This window comes from Camelus bactrianus, chromosome 35 (assembly GCF_048773025.1).
Source record: "Camelus bactrianus isolate YW-2024 breed Bactrian camel chromosome 35, ASM4877302v1, whole genome shotgun sequence".
NCBI lineage: Eukaryota > Metazoa > Chordata > Mammalia > Artiodactyla > Camelidae > Camelus > Camelus bactrianus.
Window position 1 is genome coordinate 18699049 of NC_133573.1, and position 23084 is coordinate 18722132.

Below are 23084 nucleotides of genomic sequence, written 5' to 3' on the forward strand. Positions count from 1 at the left end.
AGAAATGAGAACAACAAAATTTGGCAGCTGGAAAGAGTAGATGACTTAGACTGGAAACAGCTAATAAACAAGCCAGCAGGAGGAAGAGGTGTGGATCAAAACAGAAGGCTCAACTCATCTACAAAATAGAAAGGGACTCGCAGACATAGTAAACAATCTTATGGGGGAAAGGGGGTGGGAAGGGATAAATTTGGGAGTTTGAGATTTGCAAATCTTAGCCACTATATATAAAAATAGATTAAAAAAAACAAATTTCTCCTGTATAGCACAGGGAACTATATTCAGTACCTTGAATAACCTTTAATGCAAAATATATGAAGATGAATATATGTATGTATATGCATGACTGGGACATTGTGCTGTACACCAGAAACTGACACATTGTAACTGACTATACTATAATAAAAACAAACAAACAAACAACCCAGAAGGCTCACAAAACCTCTGAAGAAGGAGGTGAAGGGGGGACTAAAAACAAATGAGATTTGGTGAAGAGTCTGTTTCATAGTTAGATTCCTCTACCTGCCCTCTGAGCCATCAAGCCATGAGGTGGCCATCCCTTTCCTATGTGATGTAAAACCAATAAAATGGGAGGCATCTGACCAGGAGATGCTAGGCAGAGCAGGGACAGAGGAAAAAAAGAATTCTAAGTGTTGAGCCCCTAGCCTTCTTCCTCATCTTGGAATTTTGGTAGCCAAGTTTATATCCTCCAGGCACTCAAATGGAATATTCTTCTCTGGGGCATCTGACCACCACATAGAAAAGACCCAAAGATAATGACTTTGCTGGTTTCCTATGTAGATGGTCCAGTGAGGTTGTCCTTCAGGGAAGCATAAGGGTGACAAGCTCTACCTATGAACACAGAGCTGCCAGTTGATTATTTGATGGCCTGTTCTTTATTTTTAATTATTTTATTTTGGCAGGGGCAGGTAATTAGGTTTATTTCTTTTTAGAGGAGGTACTGGGGATTGAACCCAGGACCTCGTGCATGCGAAGCATGCACTCTACCACTGAGCTCTGCCCTCCCCACTGATGCCCTGTTCTTCAATGTGAGCACAGCAGTGTTCCGTGGGCAACTTAGGAGAACTTCTAACATAAGAGACCAAAACAAACAGAAAAATCAACTATGACTAACACCCAAAGTTGAAAGCTAAGAGATGATTATATCTACGAAACTAGAACAAACTTCTATTTAAAAACTCAGAATAAGAAAGAGTTTTTGGAAATTAAAAATATAAAAACAGAAATGAAAATTCAAAAGACGGTCTGGAAGACAAAGTTAAAGAAAACGTCTAAAGAGTAAAACAGAAAGGACAAAGAGATGGAAAATAGGAGAAGAAAGGCATAATAACTAGAGAATTACCCAGAGGCTTCAACTTCCAAATAACAGGAGTTTCAGAAAAAAAAAAAAAAGAGAATAAAGAAAACACAAGAGAGCAAAGTGAAAAAAAAAAAAAAATTCTAGAAGAGTCCGATTTTCCAAACTGAACGAACGGGGGTGGGAGTTCAGTACAAAGGTTGCAATTTTCATATCAAGACATATTCTTAAAAATTTCATGACACTGGAAACAGAGAGAAACCTAAAAGCTTCCAGAGGAGAAGGCAGGTCCCATATAAAGTGTCAGGAATTGAAATGTTTGTACTTTTCAACAGCAGCACTGGAAGCCAGGTGATAACGGAGCAAAAAAGAGCCTTAAAAATTCTGGGAGGAGCGAATGACTTCCCCCTTGGCGGGGCCGGATTTGCCCGGGATCGCGGATCGCTCATCGCGCCGCGCTGGCCGGCGAGGTCGCCAGCACCAGCGCCTCAGCTGCGCCCGGCACCGTGGCCACCGACTCGTGCGCCCTGGCGGTGGGCGAGCAGGAAGCGGCGGCCGAGTCCCTGAGCAACTTGAATCTTAAGGAAGAGAAAATCAAGCCAGATGCCAGTGGTGCTGTTGTCAAGACCAATGCTAATGCAGAGAAGACAGATGAAGAAGAGAAAGGACGTAGCCGCCCAATCCTTACTCAACAAGCTGATCAGAAGCAACCTTTTTGATAACACCAACCAAGTGGAAGTCCTGCAGCGGGATCCAAACTCCCCTCTCTACTCAGTGAAGTCCTTCGAGGAGCTACGCCTGAAGCCACAGCTTCTCCAGGGAGTCTATGCCATGGGCTTCAACCGTCCATCCAAGATACAAGAGAATGCATTGCCTTTGATGCTTGCTGAGCCGTCTGTGTCCTGATGCAACTCTATCCCATTTTCAATTTTCCATGTTTTTTTTTAAACTTTTATTATTTTAAAAACTATACTAGTAATTTGTGCTTATTTTTGAAAAGTTAGAAAACAATGAAAAGTAAGAAAAAAAACTTGTGATCCCCCCTTAATATTTGGAGTAGAGACTTCTAGATGTCTTTCTGTGTAAACTTACATTTGTATATTTTCTTCTTAATGGAACCATATAAAATATTTCAATGCTTTTTAAAAAATTAATTACATGATAATCTATGTTGGTAAATATATATACCTTTATATCATTTATATACAATTGTGATTTCAGTGTATGGATATGTAAAATTTATGTGTCAAATGTAGTAGGCAAAAACCAAATAGGGTTCTAGGACACCAGGATAGTACGGTTACTGAGGTGGTTTTCTGGTGCAGTCAGCGCTTCTCGCACTTTCATAGGTATGTGAATCTCACAGGAATGAATTAAAATGCAGATTCTGATTTCAGTAGGTAGGAGGTGGGGACTGAGGTGCACCATTTCTAATAAGCTCTGGATGACTCTGATGCTGCTGGTGTCAGGCCACTTTCTGAGTAACAAAGTTCCAGGGCATAGGAATATTTGATAGAAATTGATCCCTACATTATATATGATTATGTAAAATTGTACTGCATATAATCCTAAGTCCTAAAACCCCTTTCCCTATTTGTCTGAAAATAGATATTTTAAGTCTTATTTTCTTCAAAGTTTTCTTTGTTCTGTGTCATAATAGTGACTTTTTTTCAAGATGGATAATATCTTCTTTTTACTTGTCACTTTGAGCAAGCTTAAAAGTGAATAAATGGAATGTTTATTTTAAAAAAACCTGGGAAGAAATGACTCCCATACTCACTTTAACTATCAATTAAGTGGGAGGGTTGATTAAAGAGATTTTAAGACATTCGGGGTCTCAAAAAGTTTTTATGTACTCTTTCTAAGGAACTATTAGAGTATGTGGTTGACAGAAATGACAGGGTAAACCTTGAAAGAGTTTAAGTGATCTAGGAAAAAGGGGTTCCCACCCAAAAAGAAGATAAAAGGCGTCCCAAGGATAATGGAAGGGCTGTCCCAGAACGACAGACGTGCACTCAGCACAGAGAACAAACCAGCCAGACTGGAGCAGGACAGACCAGCCATTCCTAGAAGGAAGATCAGGAAGGCAGAGTTGTGTTGGTGGGAATGTAATCTGGTGCAGCCACTATGGAAAACAGTATAGAGACTCCTTAAAAATCTTAGAGTTACCCTATGATGCAGCAGTCCCACTCCTGGGCATATATCTGGAGGAAACTCTAATTCAAAAAGATACATGCACCCCAATGTTCACAGCAGCTCTATTTATAATAGCCAAGGCATGGAAGCAACCTAAATGTCCATTGACAGATGACTGGATAAAGAACATGTGGTATATTTATATACAATGGAATACTACTTAGCCATAAAATGACTAAAATAATGCCTTTTGCAGAAACATGGATGGACCTAGAGGTTATCATACTAAGCAAAGTCAGACAGAAAGATAAGTATCATATGATAGCACTTACACGTGGAATCTAAAAAAAAAAAGATACAAGTGAACTTATTTACAAAATGGAAAGAGACTCACAGACAGAAAACAAACTTAAGGTTATCGAAGGGAAAAGGGAGGGGGGAAGGATAAATTAGGAGTTTGGGATTAGCAGATATGCATTACTATATACAAAATGGATAAACAACAAAGTTCCACTGTATAGGAGAGGGAACTACATTCAGTATCTTGTGATAACTTATAATGAAAAAAAAAAAGAGCTCTTTCTCTTCCGGTCCCAGGCAATTCGGGATCTCCCGGCTCCGGTGCAGGCGTGGCCAAGTCAAAGAACCACACCTCACACAACCAGTCCCACAAAAGGCACAGAAACAGCATCAGAAAGCCCTGATCGCAGTGATACAAATCTCTTAAGGGGGTGGATCCCAAATTCCTGAGGAACACGCGCTTTGCCAAGAAGCACAACAAGAAGGGCCTGAAGAAGATGCAGGCGAACAACGCCAAGGCCACGAGCGCACGTGCTGAGGCTGTCAAGGCTCTCAGAAAGCCCAAGGAGGTCAAGCCCAAGGTCCCAAAGGGCAGAAGCCACAAGCTCAGCCGACTTGCCTACACTGCTCACCCCAAGCTCGGGAAACGTGCTTGTGCCTGCATCGCCAAGGGTCTCAGGCTCTGTCGGCCAAAGGCCAAGGACAAGGCTCAGACCAAGGCCATAGCTGTAGCTGCAGCTCAGGCTCAGGCTCCCAAAGGCCCCCAGGCCCCCACAAAGGCTCCAGAGTAGAGGCTTTTGTCTGTTGATGTGAGGATATAAGGACTAGTTTGACCCCTGGGCTGCTGTCTGCATGGCGCTCATGTCTACCTGTGCTATTTGTACAAATAAACCTGAGGCAGGAAAAGAAAAAAAAAAGAGTTGTGAGATTGCTGGAGGTATATGAATATACTGTGAGGAGCTTTAGACAACCAGGGGAGAATTGGGGGCTAAACTGGTGCCAATGATATAAAAAATTAAGCAGGAGTAAAAAGCACAATTATTAATCTCGCAGAAACCACAAAGAAAACATGTAAGAGAAAGTAATGACAGTGTAGGACATGGCTCATTTAAATGTTATTTACATGGTCATAACACATATGAAATATGGAACCACTCAAAATTATGATTTAACTCGTGGGAGACTGGAGGACGAGATGTCTGCAGGGTCACGGGGATGAGAGAGGAGAAAGATACAGGAGACAAGCTAAATACTCACTGAGGTCGGAAGTCGATACATAATGCCTGACACCGAAAACTCAAGCAGCAAATTAAGCACATTATTTAGAGGCAAGGAGTAAATACCAAAAGATACAACTGAAACTGCTAAAAGGGGTTCTCATCTGGAGAGCAGGGCACTAGGTAAAGCATGGAAAGGGAATTACTTTTGCAAAAACAAAAAAAAAAATGATGTTTATCTGTAGACCATAAAATCCATCCTTTACTGTGTACAGTTCCATGAATTTGGACTGATTCATAAAATTCTGTCTCCACCGTCACATTCCTGATGCACAACAGTTCCATTGCCTCCCCGATTCCCTTGTGCTGCCCCCTTTGTAGTCAGTCCTGCCCCCACCCCACCCCTGTCAACCACGGAGCTGTTTTCCATCCCTATGGTTTAGCCTTTTCCAGAATGTATCACTGTAGCCTTTTGAGCCAAGCTCCTTTCACTTTGCACAATGGATCTGCAATTCATCCACGATGCTGCGTTTACTAACACTTCATTCCTTTTTATTGCTGAGTGGGATTCCTACGTTTAAAAAAGTAAGTCTATTTGATTAAGCTTTTTGTACTTGGATAAAAATTTTACTTAACATGCAAAAAGCAATAACCAGGATGGGGGTGGGGGAGGGTCTAGCTCAGTGGCAGAGCATGTGCCTAGCGTGTACGAGGTCTTGGGTTCAATTCCCAGTACCTCCATTAAAAAAAAAATACACTTTGAATATGTGTAAGCACATTTGACTGTCCTTTATGATTGGATTATTGCATTCTGTTGATTCTTATTTTGTAGTTGGCTTTATTCCTTTGATAACTATGCAAGTTTAAAAAGCTAAAGATCTGTTCTTAGAAACAATAATTAGCACATATATGAAAACTAAAAAAAGATTAAATATTTAGCACATATCATTAAAAAATACCTAATTACCTCCCCTCTCCAAAAAAAAGCAATAACCAGAAAAGAGATACTAAGCCCACCAATTTCACTGTTACTTCATGGTGCATTCACAGGTTAAAGCAGACTACAGGTGGGGACCATCCCATGTTTAGTAGTTGTTTTAAAATACTTTTACTTATCTGGAGGTGAGTGTGGCTGAGGAGAGTGATGGTATAGTGCCCCCATGCTGAGCACCTGCATGCCTTGGAGGGAATCAGTCACTCAACACAGGTTTACTGAGTGCCTACTATGTGTGAATCACCATCCAGGGTGCTGTGATGGAACTGAAATTCTTGTTGGATGGAGGGAGAGCAGAGGGATGGAGGCAAACATGTCTGATGTCAGGTGGTATTAAATGCCATTAAAAAATAATGCAGGCTGATGGGGATACAGATGGGGGGCTGGGGACGGTATCTTTTGGGTGCTCAGGGAAGACTTTTCAGAAAAGGCGACCTTTTGTCAGAGACCGGAGGGAAATGAGGGATGAGCCACATGGATGTTGTGGGCAGGGTGTTCGAGGCGGAGGAGTTGGTACCTGAAGTGATGGGCACTGTATCACTACAGCTGATGGGGCCCAAGCCTTGCTGAGGACCAGAATCTACAAGCCCTGGATACTCACTGGGAGACAGGCTGCCCTGAGTTGCAACCATCATGAGGATGCAGCAGTGACAAGACAGAAAAGACCCGGTCAGGAGCCTCTCATCGTCAGCCTCAGGGGATGGATTCAGCAGAAGGACCAGATTTTCTGTCAGCAAGACAACTTCCTCTTTGTCTCATGTGCTTTGTTTTTTTCTACACGTGGTATCACTCAGCCAGGCTTCCACTGACCTGCCTGCATGGTTAGCTTCGTAGGCTGTGTGAAGACAGCTGCTAGCTTATTTCAACTCCTGAGTTGTTCCTACTTGAGGTTCCACCAAAAAAATCTACCTTGAAACTCCTAAGGGCAAAATTCTGGGGACAAGTCAGTGTAGAGGAGGGGTTTTCAACCCTCACAGTATAACAAAATTGCCACAGAAGATTTTACAGTTAGAGATCTGGTTTCCCTTAGTCATGGGTGGGATACACGCCTTTAGTTTTTCTTTTCTTTATTAAAAAATTTTATTTTAATTTTTAAAGCTCTGCTGCTGATTCTAATATGTAGCCAGGGTAGAGAACCACCAGTTTAGAAGTTGTCTCATACGTAAGTAAACTTGCCACACGACAAAATAAAGTGATGTCATGGTTCCCAGGATGGTTGATTTCCAGTAAGAGTCCTGTGCTGAACCCAAGGCTCAGCATGTTCATACCCCGGCAGAATTCAGTACCCATTCCAAACGCTTCTGTGCCCAGAGCTGACATCTTCAAAATCACTGAAGAGGACAACGGATTTCATCGCTGATGGTGGCTTTCCCTCTTGTCCCCGATTTCCTGGTTTATCTACCTGTCCTTGTCCTACAAAGTGAGTAGGAAGACTGCTTTGTGTACAGGGTGACACAGTCGTTTAGGGTGTGTCTGATTTAAATGGGCTACTCTGGTGCCGCCCATCACAGAGAGGATAATGATTCAGCATCTCTCCTCTGACCTGACACACTTAACACTGTTTTAACTGGGATCGCGATTCTGACAACTCCCTGGGGCTTCAACAAATGAACCTAGCTGGGTTTAAGAAGAGAAAGGAAGGGGTGCTATGGAAATAGCACAGTGGTAGAGCACTTGCTTAGAACACACAGGGTCCTGGGCTCAATCCCCAGTACCTCCATTAACAAAATAAAAACCTAATTACCTTCCCCCCAAAGTTAAAAAAAAAAAAATGAAAAGAAACAGAAAAGAATTCCTGTCTAAAATCTTTCCATCAACAACACTTCTTTTCATATTTTCTCCCTCTTTTTGAAATTTTTAAAAAAATACATTTTGCTTATTTAAGAGATAATTAAGGAGTAATGTATTTTTCCTGTGTCTATTTCAAATTAGACACACCTGATTGATACTTGTGAGGCGCTTCCACCCTCTCGTGCAGTCTGGCTTACCAGAAGCAGACACTGAATGATTCAGTAATTCTGCATGTCTTGCCTTGAGTAAAAAAAGCTACAGTTTTGCATGCCTTTTTGAAATTCTGCCTTCTGGGCCCTATGACTTCCTTTGAACATTTTTAACTGGCGATCCCAGGTCTAGAATGTTGAACTCCAGCTCTCTGCATCCAGATGAAACAAGGCAGGTCTAATAATAAAGCCATATGGAAATTACTTCTGGCCAGAAACATTCAGGTATTTTGTCTGTTTCTTAAGTGAAATCAAACTGGACGGCTGATATTTGAAAACATGGGTCCAAGATACACCCTATAGCTGAAATCTATCTTCTAAATTCAAAACTTAACTCGTTTAAATAGAGTTAAGTCAGGAAGCCCCATTTCATTTCCCCATCTTTAGCATTTAGAAAAGGGCAGTGGGTTAACTCAGTCACAGAAAGCAAAGTCCCTGGTCTAGAGGAATTTTCTGGGTAAGCAGGCTCGGGTGGACAATTTCAAATTGTGATAAATGAAAAGTCAGGAACACAGAAGTGAAAGCTGAACGGGCCTGACCACAGGGATGCCTTTTATGCTTGGCCAGAGCCATGGACCGAGCCAGAGGCCCCAAGTACCAAGCTGTGTTTCCTGGCACGAAATAAAACCCATTACATAAAGTTATGAAAAACAAAAATCCCTGATTAGGAGCATTTGGTTAGGCAGGCTTTGATTTGAAAGTCTTTTTTTTTTTAATGCCTTGAAACACAGATTCTTCCTTTTTCTGTCTCTTTCAGTCCTTTGCTTGATCACCAGCTGACAATATCTCTTCTGCCATCACAGTTTCCCTGCCTGCCCTGCCTCCCCTACGAGAAGTCAATGTAAATAAGAAACAGTTGTAGGAGCAGATATGGTCAAGGAAGAAAGTACCACACTGAGAAATCTACAAGAACACGGAAACCTATAGATAACCATCTATTGTGCTTGTATTATTAGGACAGGAAAAGGAAAGAAATGTGGGAAAGAGAGGCACCGTATTTTTCTTGTTAAAAATAGAGAAATATACCCTAGCCCTGTATGTTCCCAGGTCTCCCATCACCTACTCTTAGTTTAAATTTTGAAGTTTCCATTTGAGACACTGATCATGTCTCCGAGGCTTCAGAAGTTGGCCAAACCTTTACTGTGGCGCCCGCTGGCTATTTGATTCCAGGCTGCCTTTCCAGAGACTAAGCTTCATGAAGCCGAGGCCCTTGTGTGACTTTGCTCTTCGTGATGGCTGGCACATAGATTAGGCTCCATAAATACTGATTAAAGCATTTAAGGCGGGGAGGGAAGGGATTAAGTCCCAGCTGATTGACATGACACACTGGACATGGCCTCGGCTTGGTTACCAGTTCCTCCCTCCCCAGCAGTTTCACCTGAAGACCTCTAGGTGGCATGCCTTCTGCGTGATGCTGTGTCACACCTTGATGCCTTCACACACCTCACACCCTCTGCGGGACATGTCCTTCTCCTCCTAATTCACTTGGTGAAACCTTAGGTAACATTTCAAAACCCTTCCTGGCTACTGACATCCCTAAGTCAGTGTTAATCCCTCCTCCCTTTATGCTACCTGTATCTTAGATGTGCCTGTGCTGAGCTGCCCGGCGCTGAAGAGTCTTGGGACTGAAAGATGAAGAAGCTATTGATTGAGATAAGGAAGACGGAGAGGAGCAGGTTAGGGGGGTGGAATCGGGAGGTTAAGTCTGAGGAGTCCATTAGACATCTTAGTGGGGATGCAGCATAGATAGTTGGACATAGGGATCTGGGATTCAGAGGCGAGACCAGCAAAGAAATGCTATTTAAAAGTCTGACATTGGGGGAGGGTATAGCTCAGTGGTAGAGCACTTGCTTAGCATGCACGAGGTCCTGGATTCAATCCCCAGTACTTTATTTAAAAAAAATAAAAGTCTGACATTGAATGGAATCAACCAAAAGAGTGAGTGGAGACAGAAGACAAAGGACAGCCCTGGGCTCTCTGGGATGTCTAGCTGGTGGGGAAGAACCACAAAGGAGACACAGAGTGACTAGTCAGAGAGAAGAAAGCCAGGGAAGTGGGGTTCTAGCAACCAAGCAAATGAAGAATTTAAAAGAGGATGGAGTCATCCACCATGTCAATGAAGAGGAGGACTGAGGATTTCTTCCTGAATTTATCAACGTGAAGGTCGCTGGTGATCAGATGTGACTAGTTCGGGGTGAGAAGGCTCAGGAGACTACGGGGAGAGCATGTAGACACAACTTGTTCAAGGAGAGCTCTGTAAAGAAAAGGGGAGAAACGGGACAGCCAGGGGGAGCATGAGGTCAAATTCTGCCAAAGGGAGCAACAACTCCATCTTTACATGCTGATGGTATTTCCATTAGAAAGAGAAACACTGATGACGAGGGAGGGAAGGACTGTTAAGAGTTGTGTTGGGGTGGGGATGGGGCCTGGGATCCACTGCCGAAGCCGGAGTTGACCACTGCTAATAGTCACAGGAGAAAAAGCAGAGCATCCTGGCAAATACACAGTGGCATGGGTGAGGTGGTGGAAGCTCTTCTCTGCCAATGTTTTCTTAATGAAATAGGAAGTAAGTTCATGGTGGGGCGTGAGATGAGAAGGGTTTGATGAGAGAGGAAATGGTGTGAAAGTCTTTCAGAAGAGGAGAAAGTTGGGTGGAAGAGAATGATTCCTAGACAGCACCGGGGACCAGTTGATTATGAATTTGGGGGAGACAAGTCAGCAGGGATTTGACCAAGTTCAGTTTATGGACACAGGTGCAGTCAGAGGGCTGGAATAGCCAGCGTTCAGGATGGGCTGAGCAGGTATGACAAATATTTATTAAATCAGATTGAACAGAATGGAACTTATCTCCTGTTAACCCTCCCAGACATCAGAAGCTACTTTTCCCTCGAGGTCACATGCCTGTCTCACTCAGGTTTCATCATCTTCAAGACCAAATCCACAAACCCCAGTATTCTGAAATACTCACCGCCCTTCAAATCTGTGTTTTAAAAAATCAAACAACGCTTTCTGCATCATATCTGTGACCTGCAAGGGAGAAAGCAATCGATGAAGGGATGATACAAATATTGCTAATTAGGCTAAAAGAGTTTTATTCCTCTAGAGAGTGTCTGAAAACCGGGACTTCCCATTAGGTGAGGTTGCCACCCGTTTCGTTCTGATCTGATGACAATTAACAAGGTTCCGTGAACTCACTCTTGTAGGGACAAGAGATGACATTTCAAGTGGTTTTTCGGTCCCTCTCCAGGTGATACCCCTTCCCCAGATGGGAGTTCACTGTGGCTAGCGGAACTCTCCAGAGCAACAGCCAAGAAAACAGAAGAGAACAAAACAGGAAGCCACGTATGTCCTGCAGCTTGAGAAAAATCGGCTCTGTTGCTCCCAGCTCTTTAAATTCTAAGCTCAAGAGTCTGGAGAGGGAGGTGATGTCACAAAGCAGTTCAACCTGCAAAGGTCAAGGCTGATCCAGGGGGGTCGCTACCTACCTCGTATCCCTTCAGAGAGGGGCCCACCAGGACCACTGGTCGCATAGAAGGGACCACGTCATACGGAGGCGTGTGCTCTGTCTGTGGAGAGAGGAGAGGCCTTCAGATGGTTAAAAAGCGGAGGGAACTGAAATATTTTATGTTTCAACTGCTCTTCTGAACTCAGTAATATGAGGCACTAACTTTCCAGAAATTTCCTTTTTTTTTTTTTTAAATCACTTGCCTCTTTTTCTAAATAAACCCAATCCAAGATGGGTGGGTTGATTTCCCTAATATGTTGAAATTCCTGAGTTGTCTACAGTTTTCTCGCTCTCCTCAAGGAATTCTACTGAGATATTAGTTCCTCAAGTAGGACGTGCTGCTTTTGAGCAAAAAAAAAAAAAAAAAAACTACTCAGCAGAACAGACAGAAACATGCCTCATGCAGAAGAGGTGCTTTTAGGCTTGGCTGATGGTTAATATGGCTTTTCAGATGCATCTGAGTTTCCTGAAAAGTCGAATGATCAGGCCTAAGGTGGTTAATTACAAGGAAAAGAAAGGTCTTATCACCTTGGTGTCTTGGATGTTTGCCTTACCTGCATAAAACCTAACTTCAAAACATTGTTAACTTATTGTCAAATGCTTGACCCTGTCTCTTTTACTGCGAGAGTTTAAATTCGCCTGAGTGCTTGTTCTAGTAAATGGTAATCATGATCATGATTCACAACTCAGTGATTCATATTTTTAGATTTTGGGTTTCTGTACGTTGGATCTTAAAAACTTAACACGTCAGAATATGTGTCTTGGAGGGAAAGTGCTCCCCGTGTGATAGTACATTTCAAGCTTGTGTCCATGGCCTTGAAAGGCTCACGGTCACCTTGTGTATCTAACACGCTTCTCAAGCACGGCTCAGGCGGTGCTTCTGTTAAGTAACTAACTCACGTCTTCCCACAATTTCTTTCTTTTTTAGAAGAGCAGGAGGAGGACCTAATTTTGTAGCCATTTCTAAGACTGGCAAAAATTTTCAGCTTAACTGCTTCAAATAAAATGACTAAAATAACATTTTTTCAAAAAATTAGATAACTAATTCGTTTGATTACATTAAAACTGGCTATTTTAACAGCTGAGAATGTTAAACTGACCCCAAAAGTGCCTTTTTTTTTCATGTAGAAGAGAGAGAGATGGGTAGACATTGGGATAAACAAATCATTGTGATATGACTCTTCCTGCACTGAGGAGTATCTGAAAAAATATATTTTAAGAATCACACAGCCCAAGAGAAAAAAGTCTTTAAACTATTTCAAAAATTTGATAATCTTACTGCAAATGTGAATGTAATTTTTACATCAGGCTGTCACTCAAGAGTATTTTCCTGTTGCTTGAAATTGCCCTTTTCAAACTTTCTGACTTTGACAGAATTCAACTTGCCTAAAGGGGAGGGGGTATTCAAAAGCATTTCAAATTCAAAAGCTTCCATCTGAGATTTTGCCAACAGTCACACGGACGATGTAATCAGAGGGGAGAAAATGCTACTGTGACGGTGCTGTCGTATTTCACTGCTTAAAACCTTCTCTAGTTTTCTAAAGAAGACTTTCTTTCAAAATTAATTTTAATAGACACAATCAAGGTAGAGTACATTTTTAAACAGAAAAAAAAAAAAAAAAACCCAAGACAAACATAATACAGTGACAGCACAAATGCCAACAAGCACCACTCGAAAAGCAACCAAAAACATGGAAAACAGTCTTCTCATTGAATCTCAGGTTTTTTTTGGCTTTTGAACTCTACAGTGAAGTTGACCACATAATCGATAACATGAGAAGAATGAATACCAGTGCCGAAGGCATCATAAGCATGTTCATTAAATTACGACATTGCTACCACCTGGGATTATGCTGAAAATGTTTAGAAGCCAAGTCCTTGTAACTCTGCCGTCTGAGAAGACCTTTCCCACCGTTACAACAACGAGGAATGTAAGTTGCCTGTATTTTAGTCCCAGCTCCCAAGAAATTTTATTTCATGTCTTTAAATATTAAGTGGCCCATTATTTGATAGATCTTCAATTCCTTTGATTGGTGACTGCCAACTAGCAAAGGGTTACCCATGCTGGTAATCAATCAGCTTCTTAATCAATAGGGTACTACAGAAATTACCTTATTTGATGGAATAGTGGTACTCTGTGCCCTATTGATAATGACTCCATCATTGTTAGCTATCCTTCCCTGCTAAATTTAATTAGTTTGGATTATTGAGTGGAAAAATTATAAGAAAGATTTTTAAAGTTTTGGAATTTGAGAGTCAGCAAACTTCAAAACACTCTATCTTGATGAATGTGGTTTTAGTTCGCGTTACTGTTCTGTAAAGCCCAGAGCAGCTGAGCGATGCTGAATTTCCAGCCTTTTGCGGCTATAAATGCTGTTAGTCAAAACTTGGCTGCAAGTTTTAGGTGGGACAAGAAGACAGGACCAGAGAAATGGACCTGCTGTTGTGCACGTATGTACATCAAGCTGGGGCTTACGGTGTTAATACAAAAATCCACATGTTTTAATTTTTGCCTGGAGTGGCTAGGCTTTCCATGATTAAATCAACCATAATTTATTTTTAAAAAACCAAAACAAAACACAGTTCAGCATCTGACACCTCGCTGATGACCTGAGAGTTCCTCCAGGGAGCAGAACACTTGTGCGCAGAGGAAAAGAGTTCAGGGCATTGAGAGTTTAAGGCAGAGTGGATTTTACTGCACACCTACATGTTGCGATAGACTCATGGTTGTGCCGGACTTTGCTGACATCAGGGAGAATGACTTTAAAAGCGCGGTAGGCGGTGGAAAGTGGTGTGTAAAAGAAGGGAAAGAATGGGAATTGGAGGGGAGGCATCTTTAAAAAATAATGTTTCAGAGTTACAAAATGTGCTGGGAGAAAACAGACTTTGGAGTAAAAGAGAGCTCATGAATACCCTCGTTTCTAGTCGGGGGGACAAGGAGCATCACTGGGTAGCATCTTGGTTGGCCAGTGGCAAAGGCTCTACGCACAGCCACCCCCATCATCCGACAGGTGAGATGCTGACATCTGAGTGATGAAGGAGGCAAGAACATTGGGAGAGTATTTAGATAGGACAATAGGAAAAACTCACAGTAAACCGCCAAAACAAGCCTGCAGTTTTCCAATGGTCTTGTTCATCTGCAGATTTTGCACCTAGTGGATTAGAAGTTTAAATACTGACTAAATTAAAAATTGAATAATTCGTAAAAAAAATTTTTTTAGTACAAGCTATGTATCTGGATATCATAAATCAGAATCTAATCATGGTTTTCATATGCTTGATTATCAGTTAAATTTCCGGAAAAAAAAAGAGAGACAGAGACAGACAGGACGCATGCACAGTAGAGGTGCATTATATGGAGTTTTGTCAGTGTTTGCCGTTCCTGGAAATGTTGGAACGAATTCCCTGGGTGGTCGATATTATTCCATCAAAAAGGATAAATACTGTAATGGTGCTTTCACAGGTCACTCACTGAACTGAGCTGGTTTGAAATGCATGGACTCAATGAGCTGCTTGATAGGTTCGTTTCTGAGGACAGACATGACTGTATCGAATAGAACTGTGGGTTTGAATGCTAATGATGCCAGGGGCAGGATACACAGAGCTGATGTCAATGTCCACTTACCGATTTCTGCTTCTGCTTAGCTACAGCAGCGTGGAAGAGAAACAAAGAACAACAAAGCATGCATGTTATTGGCTTTATCAAGGACGCAGACAGTCCACAGGACCAGAAATGTGACGCAGTGCAGTTGAGCGCGTGGACAGATGGGAGCTTGAAAGGTCATGTTACCTTCTTAAAGAAGGGCATTCTTTTCTCTTTGGAGTGGGGTGACGTTACACTGTTTGCACTGGGTTTAGGGGAGCGGTGGTTTGCTGGAATATCATTTTCTTCTGCATCTAAGCCAGTAGCATCTATGTCTACAGCTATATACAGACAAACAATTCAAAAATCATCAGGTAGACAGGAGAGGAAAAATAGGTTATAAAAAAAAAATAAAATGAAAAGCAAACAAAACTAACCACAGTAAAAGATCTATCATCAGTGCTCAGCACAGTCAACAAAGTAAAATTTAAAGGTTAAAGCCCGTGAAGAATGCAATGTCATCAAATCTTAACAAAACGGAAAGACCCTCTCATAATACGTTTGCTTGGACAAATCCGCTTCATGCTAAATCTCTCGAATGATATTTCTTAAGGAAACAAGTTTTCAATTTGTAGTTTTGTTTCAAATATAATATCAGTATTTTTCTGAATCAACTGGATATGAGGACAGGGCAGGACACCTGGCTTCACATCTTCCCATATCTTAAACCAGCGTTCAGATAATCAGCAACTCCATTGGAAACCTGTATCACATTGCAACTCTGATTCCTTATTGTGTTTGCTTCTGGGTGAAAATAAAGGCAATGTGAAAAGGTTCTCTGAAATTGCAAGAGGCATCTGAGGGACAGAGAGAATTGAAAATCCTAAATCCAGCAACACAAAAAGTTACACACAAGGCAGATTCCAGGGGAGTCCAAGATGGACAGGATTAAAATGATTTCATGTTCTGGGCACCCTCCCCCACCAGAGGCAGTTCTGACCGAAGACTAATTAGAAAATGCTGGATCTGACGATCTCCAAATGAAATGAACCTTACATAGTGACATAAGGAGCCTTGCGATGATATTATATAAAGCCACTGGATTTACATGAGAGGCAGCACAGAAGGGCAGAAAGACCCAAGAGAATATGCCACTGATCCCCCATCTGGAGAATGAGAGGTTTAGGTTTGTGGTGTGACACGCTGTCAACTCTTCTGCCTTGAAAATAGGGCACTTAAAAATTAAGTGTTCCATGAAAAAAGTCCACAATCTCATTGTGAAGTTTATACCATGCTTCCACATGCCATCCCTGGAGAGTTTTATCATCAGGAGAATCAGAGCGTTTTAATGACCAACGGCAACTCTCTTATTTTTCAAGATTAAAAAGATAAACTCTCACAGATGAAGGGACTTGTTTTTGGTAGCAACTCAGCAGAGCCAGGACTGGGAATCCAGTTCTGCCTCCAGGACTCTGTAACCCATCCCTCCCTGAGGCTGAGACCCCGGTTGAGGTCCCTTAGCAAGCCTTGGTGCCCTCATTCACTTCCTCAGCTTCCCGAGTCAGGTCACATCCTCAGTGTGAGGATTCAGGAAGATGCTATGGAGAGGAGCTCACTAGCAAATGATGCTGCACTGTAGCTGAGGTCAAGCAGAAGAGAGGAAATCGACTCATCCCAGGAAAGCATCATATGACACATACAGTTCTCTTAATGAAAACTACAATTTAGAATTACAATCAGATTTAAGGACCACACTGCTCTTGTGAAATAACAGACAGCCCAGTGTTGCACAATCTTAGCTTCCACTCCCTGTGAGCCCCCCTAAGCTGCCCTGGTGCTCATGACAGCTGCTGCTAACCTTTCCAAATGACAGGAGATCATCTGATGGGCATCACGCGATTTTTCAATTTTGAATTCATTATGGACATTAGATGACTCACTCAGACTTGCGAAAACTAGGCTCTCTGGTTTAATTGTTCCTCTTCATTTGAGTAGGTTGAAAAGCTGCGATGGAGTGAATAGCTGGCACTGTTTGCCCAGTATTGCAAATATCAGCTACTGCTTGCATGAAGATGATGGAGGAGTCTCTTCCTCCAGTGAAAGTTAACAATGGACTGAGTTAATTCCAGGTATGCAGTTACACATACCTAGTAAACATCTCTTCCCTTTCTCTTTCCCCATCTCTGCATTTTGCTAAGCTACAAGGCTCAGCATGTGTTGTACAATGAAACATTATACCCCGTGCCTAGTGGTCTGTACTGATGCTGACTGTCATACCACCTGATGGTGCTTTTCCTTGAATTCCAATTTAGGGAGGATGTATGTCATTAGTGTCTTCCTGGATGAGATGGAGAGGACCTCGGCCAGTTTTTCATTATTTCTATAGTACATCTTAAGCAATGTCAAGTAAGTTTCCCTTCTGGTGGCAAACTCCCATAAATTTTTACCTTTCTCATCTTTTATTGGGCTTATAAAGGCCACATTCAAGGGACCGCACCCATTGAAAGCCTCTCTGAAACTGAGGATACCTAATTGCCTGTCAGAGTTGACAGGACCTCGGGATAAGGATGGCAAAGTTCATGAATTGAATTTTATGATTTGCCCATTGAATCCCGTCTGCTGTGATCAGCAGATGGTTTTTATTTATTTAAAGGAAGAGTGGAAATGCATAAAAACTTTAGCTGGGACACTGCCCAGATGTTTGGCTCTCCCCTGCCACATAGCCTGAGTCAGGTTTGAAATTTACCTGCATTTGGACCCAAGGGCTCAAAATCCCAAACTGAGAACTTTCTAGCTTACTACTCCTGCCTTTGGTTAACTAAAACCTAAAAGCATCTGGGTTTGTTCTGAAACACAGGATTCTAAGACATTTGTCTACTTTCAAAACACATTAAGGAAATCTATGAAGAGTTAAGAAGCCTGTTAACTCTTTTTCTAGTTCTATATATTTTATTGGGATCAGATGGTTCTCCTTATACTGAGAGATGTTAATTTCATACTTGTATTTGCATACCTTGGCAAACATTAGTATTTACTTGGGAAAAACTGCTTCCATAAATTTAAAAATAGTTTCTTTTCTTCATCACTAGTAAGTTTGTTTCTTTGTTTGTTTTTCTTGTTAGAGAGCCTTGGGAACATTTTTTGAACTCTAAATTTAATTTAATCTCAGACAGTTGGGTCAAGTTGAGTGGTGTGCTGGAGCAACAAGTGTATGGATACCACACATACAGATATGGGGTGTGTGGTGCCCAACCAGCCACTACCTCATCACCCAGGGGTGAAGTGGAAATGTTTCCTTTTCCAAATCCTTGAGAACCTCCACGTATATTTAGTTTAGGCAAATGTTTCTTTTCTTCGGTCTAGCAATGGGTGAGGGGAATTATAGCTAGGGCCTCAGGAAACCAAGATGACAGTTATAATTGGAGGCCAATCCACATTTGATAGATTAGTGGGTTTTTTCCCTGGAGGTAGGGTGGGGGGAACCTCTCTGTAGAATTTTCTGACGTTTTCCATTAGGTAAGTCGTAGCATTGATATGGAAATCATAGTGGAGACTGATGGGCCAGTTACACGTTTTGTAGTTGGTTAGTATTTCCAGTCCCCTTAGTCACAGTGTTTTCTGCTCTTGGTATTCAGAAAAGTTATTCCAAAACCCTGTCTCTGTAAAAAATTTGGAGGAAGTTTAAAATAATCTTGATTACATAAAACTCTTAATTGAACTTGATTTTTAGTAATGACTAACATCTGGCTACATACATAAAATGTTATTTTCCAAACACACTCACGTATTCTTCAAAATGTACATGTGGGCTCTCATTGCTGAAAGGCTGAGAAGGCTACATTTCCACTACAGGGGACGGAAGGCTCTTCCTGATTTACAGAAGTGGGGCTGACATCTCTGGGCAGGGCTTTGGACAATTATCAAAATGTGGTATTATCACAGTGTGAACTAGCCTGTTCCCATTTCAGGAGCCTAGTGACAGTCCTCAGGAATGCCCGAGACAGTGTGTAAGACACACAGAAACAGTATAGGGTTTGTATCATAATCCCTACAACTGCACACATCTGAGAAGGAGCAGAGAGAAGCCTCCTTCTGCCCGTGCATTCAGGGAGTGTCTACTCACCACCAATCAAGGGAAGTCAGAAGCCTCCTCATGTAATACCTAAAGGGCTTCGCTTTTCATTTCAGACATACTACTTTACTTAATTTTGGGCAGCTTAGAATTACTGCTAATTGTAAGTACATGGTTTTGGAAATCAATATGCATTCCCAAACTATTTCTTATTGGGCACAGATTTTGCTCACTTAAAAAGCCCTCTTGGGGGGAGGTATAGCTCGGTGGTAGAGCACATGCTTAGCATGCATGAGGTCCTGGGTTCAAGCCCTAGTACCTCCATTAAAAAAATAAACTAATAAATGAAACCTAATTATTCCCCCCAACTCAAACATAACAAAACAAAAAACCCAGCAAGGAGAAAAGGCTCTCTAGTTTTTACTAAGAAGCCGTGAGTGGTCTCTAAAAGCTGCCAGCGTCCAGGAAGGAGGCACCTTCATCAGTAACAGGGAACCTGTTCGTAAGACAGCAGTCACAGTGCAACTACGTAGCTCCTCAACTTCTCCACAGGTGCATGATTTTCTGTCTTTGCCCTCTGCCCGCCTCCAGCTTCCTAGACATCAGATGGAATTATTTTGCTCAAATGCTCCACTGGCCAATCCTTAAAATCTTACTGACTCCCAACTGCATCTCTTAGCAAACTGAGACTCTGATCATGGGCTTTTATCCAGTTCAACCAATTCGTCTTCTATTCATACAGAACTCCGAGTTCTACACAGAATGGCAGAGTTGCCAGCTTTAGCAAACAAAAAATCAGTTCATGAATTTCAGGTAAACAATAAGTAATTTTTTAAAGTAGATCTCATACAATATTTCCTTAGACTAAGAAGTCATTGTTTGTCAGAAATTTAAATTCCACCTGGTGTCCTTCTCCGTGGCTTTGGAAAGAAAACAGTTACTCTTTCTGCAAGTGTTTCCCTCTTCTGTTCAGAACTTCTGCCCACATTCTACGTGTTCCACAGAGCCTCCTGGGTGTAGCTCATGTCAGGCCAATCAATCCATCATCACTTCATTCTCCTTTCCTCACCTTTCTAAAGGTTTTAACCCTTTTAATTGAATATTGAGGCCAACACCTCACAATGCACTGTGGTTGATGGTGAACGTTCATCCATTTATTGCCCATGACATGCTCTGGGCACCATGGTGGATGGTGGCATAGAAAATTAAAACTGAGCATCACTTTGATCATCAAAGTAACTTACAGTGAACACACTGACCTAGTTTCCTTTTTTTTTTTCCAAAGCCAGAACAAAAGTTCCCCATGTTTTTCCTCACTCCACATGGCCATTCTTATTTCTGATTTTTTTTAACACCTTGAGGGTTAACCTAGTAACGCAGTCTATGTAAACTCACACAACTAGGAAAGACTGGGGAAAGCATGAGATGCAGTAGGTCCATTCAGCACTTACTACCGACTTACCAGATGATGGAGGCGTAGATTTTCTGGAACTAGGTACTATGTCACCCAAACTGGATGATGAATTTCCTCCTGATTTACTGGAGTAAAGCAAAAATTTATATTACATCTGACACTTATTTCAGATATTGAAAGATTTGCAATTGCTCAATAAACATGCTCATTCATTGTGTTTTTATTGAACTTTAAGTCTGTCTTGCTTACCAGGCGGCAGTCATTTCCCAGTGGAGATATCTGGAGGACTTGAAACAGCCATGTAATGGTCTCTGTTTCAAATTCAAGGTTTAATTTTAAAAGGCCCTGAGAGAATGGAAGAAAACTAGGGTAATTTCTACAGCCCTCAAATTCTCTGCCAGGATCACAGATAGGTTAAGAGCAAAGATTTCCTTTGCTTCTTAGAGCCTCTTGGAAGCAACACATGGAACCTTAATGCTGACACCAACACTTATTGTTTCCTTCTTGTTTGGCTCCTGCACAGTTTCTCTTATCTTGGTTATTTTTAGTGAACCAAGATACAAAGTATTCAAGTTTTCATGAGCAACCTATTAAAAAAAAATAAAAACCAACAACACAGCAATACGAAAACTTGCCAACCTTTAAAAGACACGTGAAAGGAACTCAACAGGGTGTTACACGATTTAAACCTCAAAGAGAATCTGGAACACTTCTCAAGCATGGCTAGCATGGAGGAACTCAACTTGGTTAATTTAGGAATGTTCTGAAGAACATACACTTCAGATTTACCGAATCCTAAAGTTTATCCAAGACATGCTTCAGTGTCTCAGAAACTTTGGAGTTAAACTGGAACAGTGGCATTTCTGTTTTTACTAGCGTACTACCAGCACGCTAAAGAATACATTAAATGGCCCCTTCAGAGATGAGGCTGGGAAGAAACATCTTAAAAGAGTGACAGGGAATTTCAGCAAGACAATCTTATTACCAAACATATATGATCACAGCCAAGCCAGGGTCTAGTGGAAAGAATCTGTTACAGAGTCTATGCATCAAAGGGTAATATTTAATACCTTGTAAACATTTATACATATTGACTATTTCATAAATATGAATGTGAAAATATGAGTTTCACTAAAATACCAATAACAGGCTGAATTTGCTATTATTCTGGCAGTATTAATGTAGAAAACAGACAAACATCAAAAGCTCCAAGTAACTACCAGAAGGCCTCTGTATCTCTTTAAGGTTCTTGAAAGATACCCCAGCACATTTAACAAGGACACCAGACAGTATGTTAAAGTAATAAAAGCAGTATTTAGAGAAGCACTTTCTGGCAGTTATACAAGAATATCCATTACCAAGACTAAAACTTTTTCTTCTAGAAGTTTTTTCTTTTTTGTTTTTTCTCTTTTTCTAAACTACTAAGTCTAATTCCAGTTCCAGCTTGGGTTTGTTCTACATTCTCTTTGAATTTTAATAACAGTCAAAGTATTGTTTGAATTGTGTAAAGTTATGCCAAACCTTGCAAAGAATCAAAACATTCAGAATGCAAATTTGCCCTTCAGGTTTAATTCTATAAAAATGCCATGTTCTTGAGCTGTGCTCCAATTGTACTGCCTTTGATTGCTGCTGATTTTTTAAAATAACTTATATTTCAGAGTTTTAAAATACGGCTGAATTCAACTTATGTCCTCCAAACAAAAGTGTATTTAAAACGTGATGGAACAAATGTAAAAACTCTGAAACCCAGTAAAAGCATTTCCACATACTTAGGCAAATGTGTAGGTCAAGGGACAGGGCAAAATCAAATCAAGAAAAATCAAAGGGAAATGTATATGGTTATACACAGGAAAGGTAACCCAGTTCCTCAGAATAAGGTATGAGATGTTACACTCCTCAAATACAGATGATTTATAGTTCTTTAAGGAAAAAATGCAGTAGCAAAATAATATATTGAATACAGTAAATAACAACAGATGGCAATAATAATAATGGTTTATTCTATGCTTGCTCTGTCAGGCCCTGGCTGCACAATTTGCAGTGTAGCTCACAGTGAGTCCATCTGAGGTCAGGCTACAGACAGACTGATTATGTCTTCATCCTGATTCTATCTTATGAGTTGTGCAACCTCGGCCAAGTTCCCTATCTTCTCTTACCCTGTTTCCTCATGTGTAAAGTGAAGGCTCAAATATCTACCATTCCTTCAGGTTCTCATAAAGCTGAGCTGATCACTAACACTAGACCAGGGATGCCCAGTTGGGAGGCAAAGGAATTCATGCTTTCTTAACAATTTTGGGGAAAACTTCTCCCTTCCTACTTTTTGATGAGCAGTTTTCCTTTCCCAGTTTGTTTATGAAGAAGCGGAGAAAGATTTTGTTAACTACTATTAAGGTACCATTATCAATACTTAGAATAGAAAAATATACAATAAAGCCAATGCAACACTAGAAATCGAATGAATAGTATCAGATCTTCAACATCCTGCAAGAAAAAAGCACAAGCTTTGTTGATCCACATGTGTCTAATTTTATATGACTAAATACAA

At 41.2% G+C, this 23084-nt stretch overlaps 1 protein-coding gene and 1 pseudogene across 10 annotated transcripts in view; one reads left to right on the forward strand and one right to left on the reverse strand.

Moving 5' to 3' along the window:
- Positions 1-23084, reverse strand: part of CACNB2 (calcium voltage-gated channel auxiliary subunit beta 2) — a 347480-nt gene that overhangs the window by 17711 nt on the left and 306685 nt on the right. For 5 of the 10 annotated variants that reach the window (XM_074358075.1, XM_074358071.1, XM_010967946.3 and 2 more), the window contains 4 exons: positions 20588-20664; positions 15261-15394; positions 11451-11531; positions 10934-10992 (listed from right to left, as the gene is read on the reverse strand). In XM_074358075.1, coding sequence (XP_074214176.1) covers positions 10934-10992; positions 11451-11531; positions 15261-15394; positions 20588-20664 — 351 coding nt within the window. Of the gene's footprint in view, positions 1-10933; positions 10993-11450; positions 11532-14560; positions 14623-15095; positions 15116-15260; positions 15395-20587; positions 20665-23084 lie in introns of all 10 variants that reach the window. The other 5 variants (XM_074358077.1, XM_074358073.1, XM_010967949.3 and 2 more) reach the window with 2 other exon arrangements.
- On the forward strand, positions 1922-8530 carry LOC123612132 (large ribosomal subunit protein eL29 pseudogene; annotated as a pseudogene).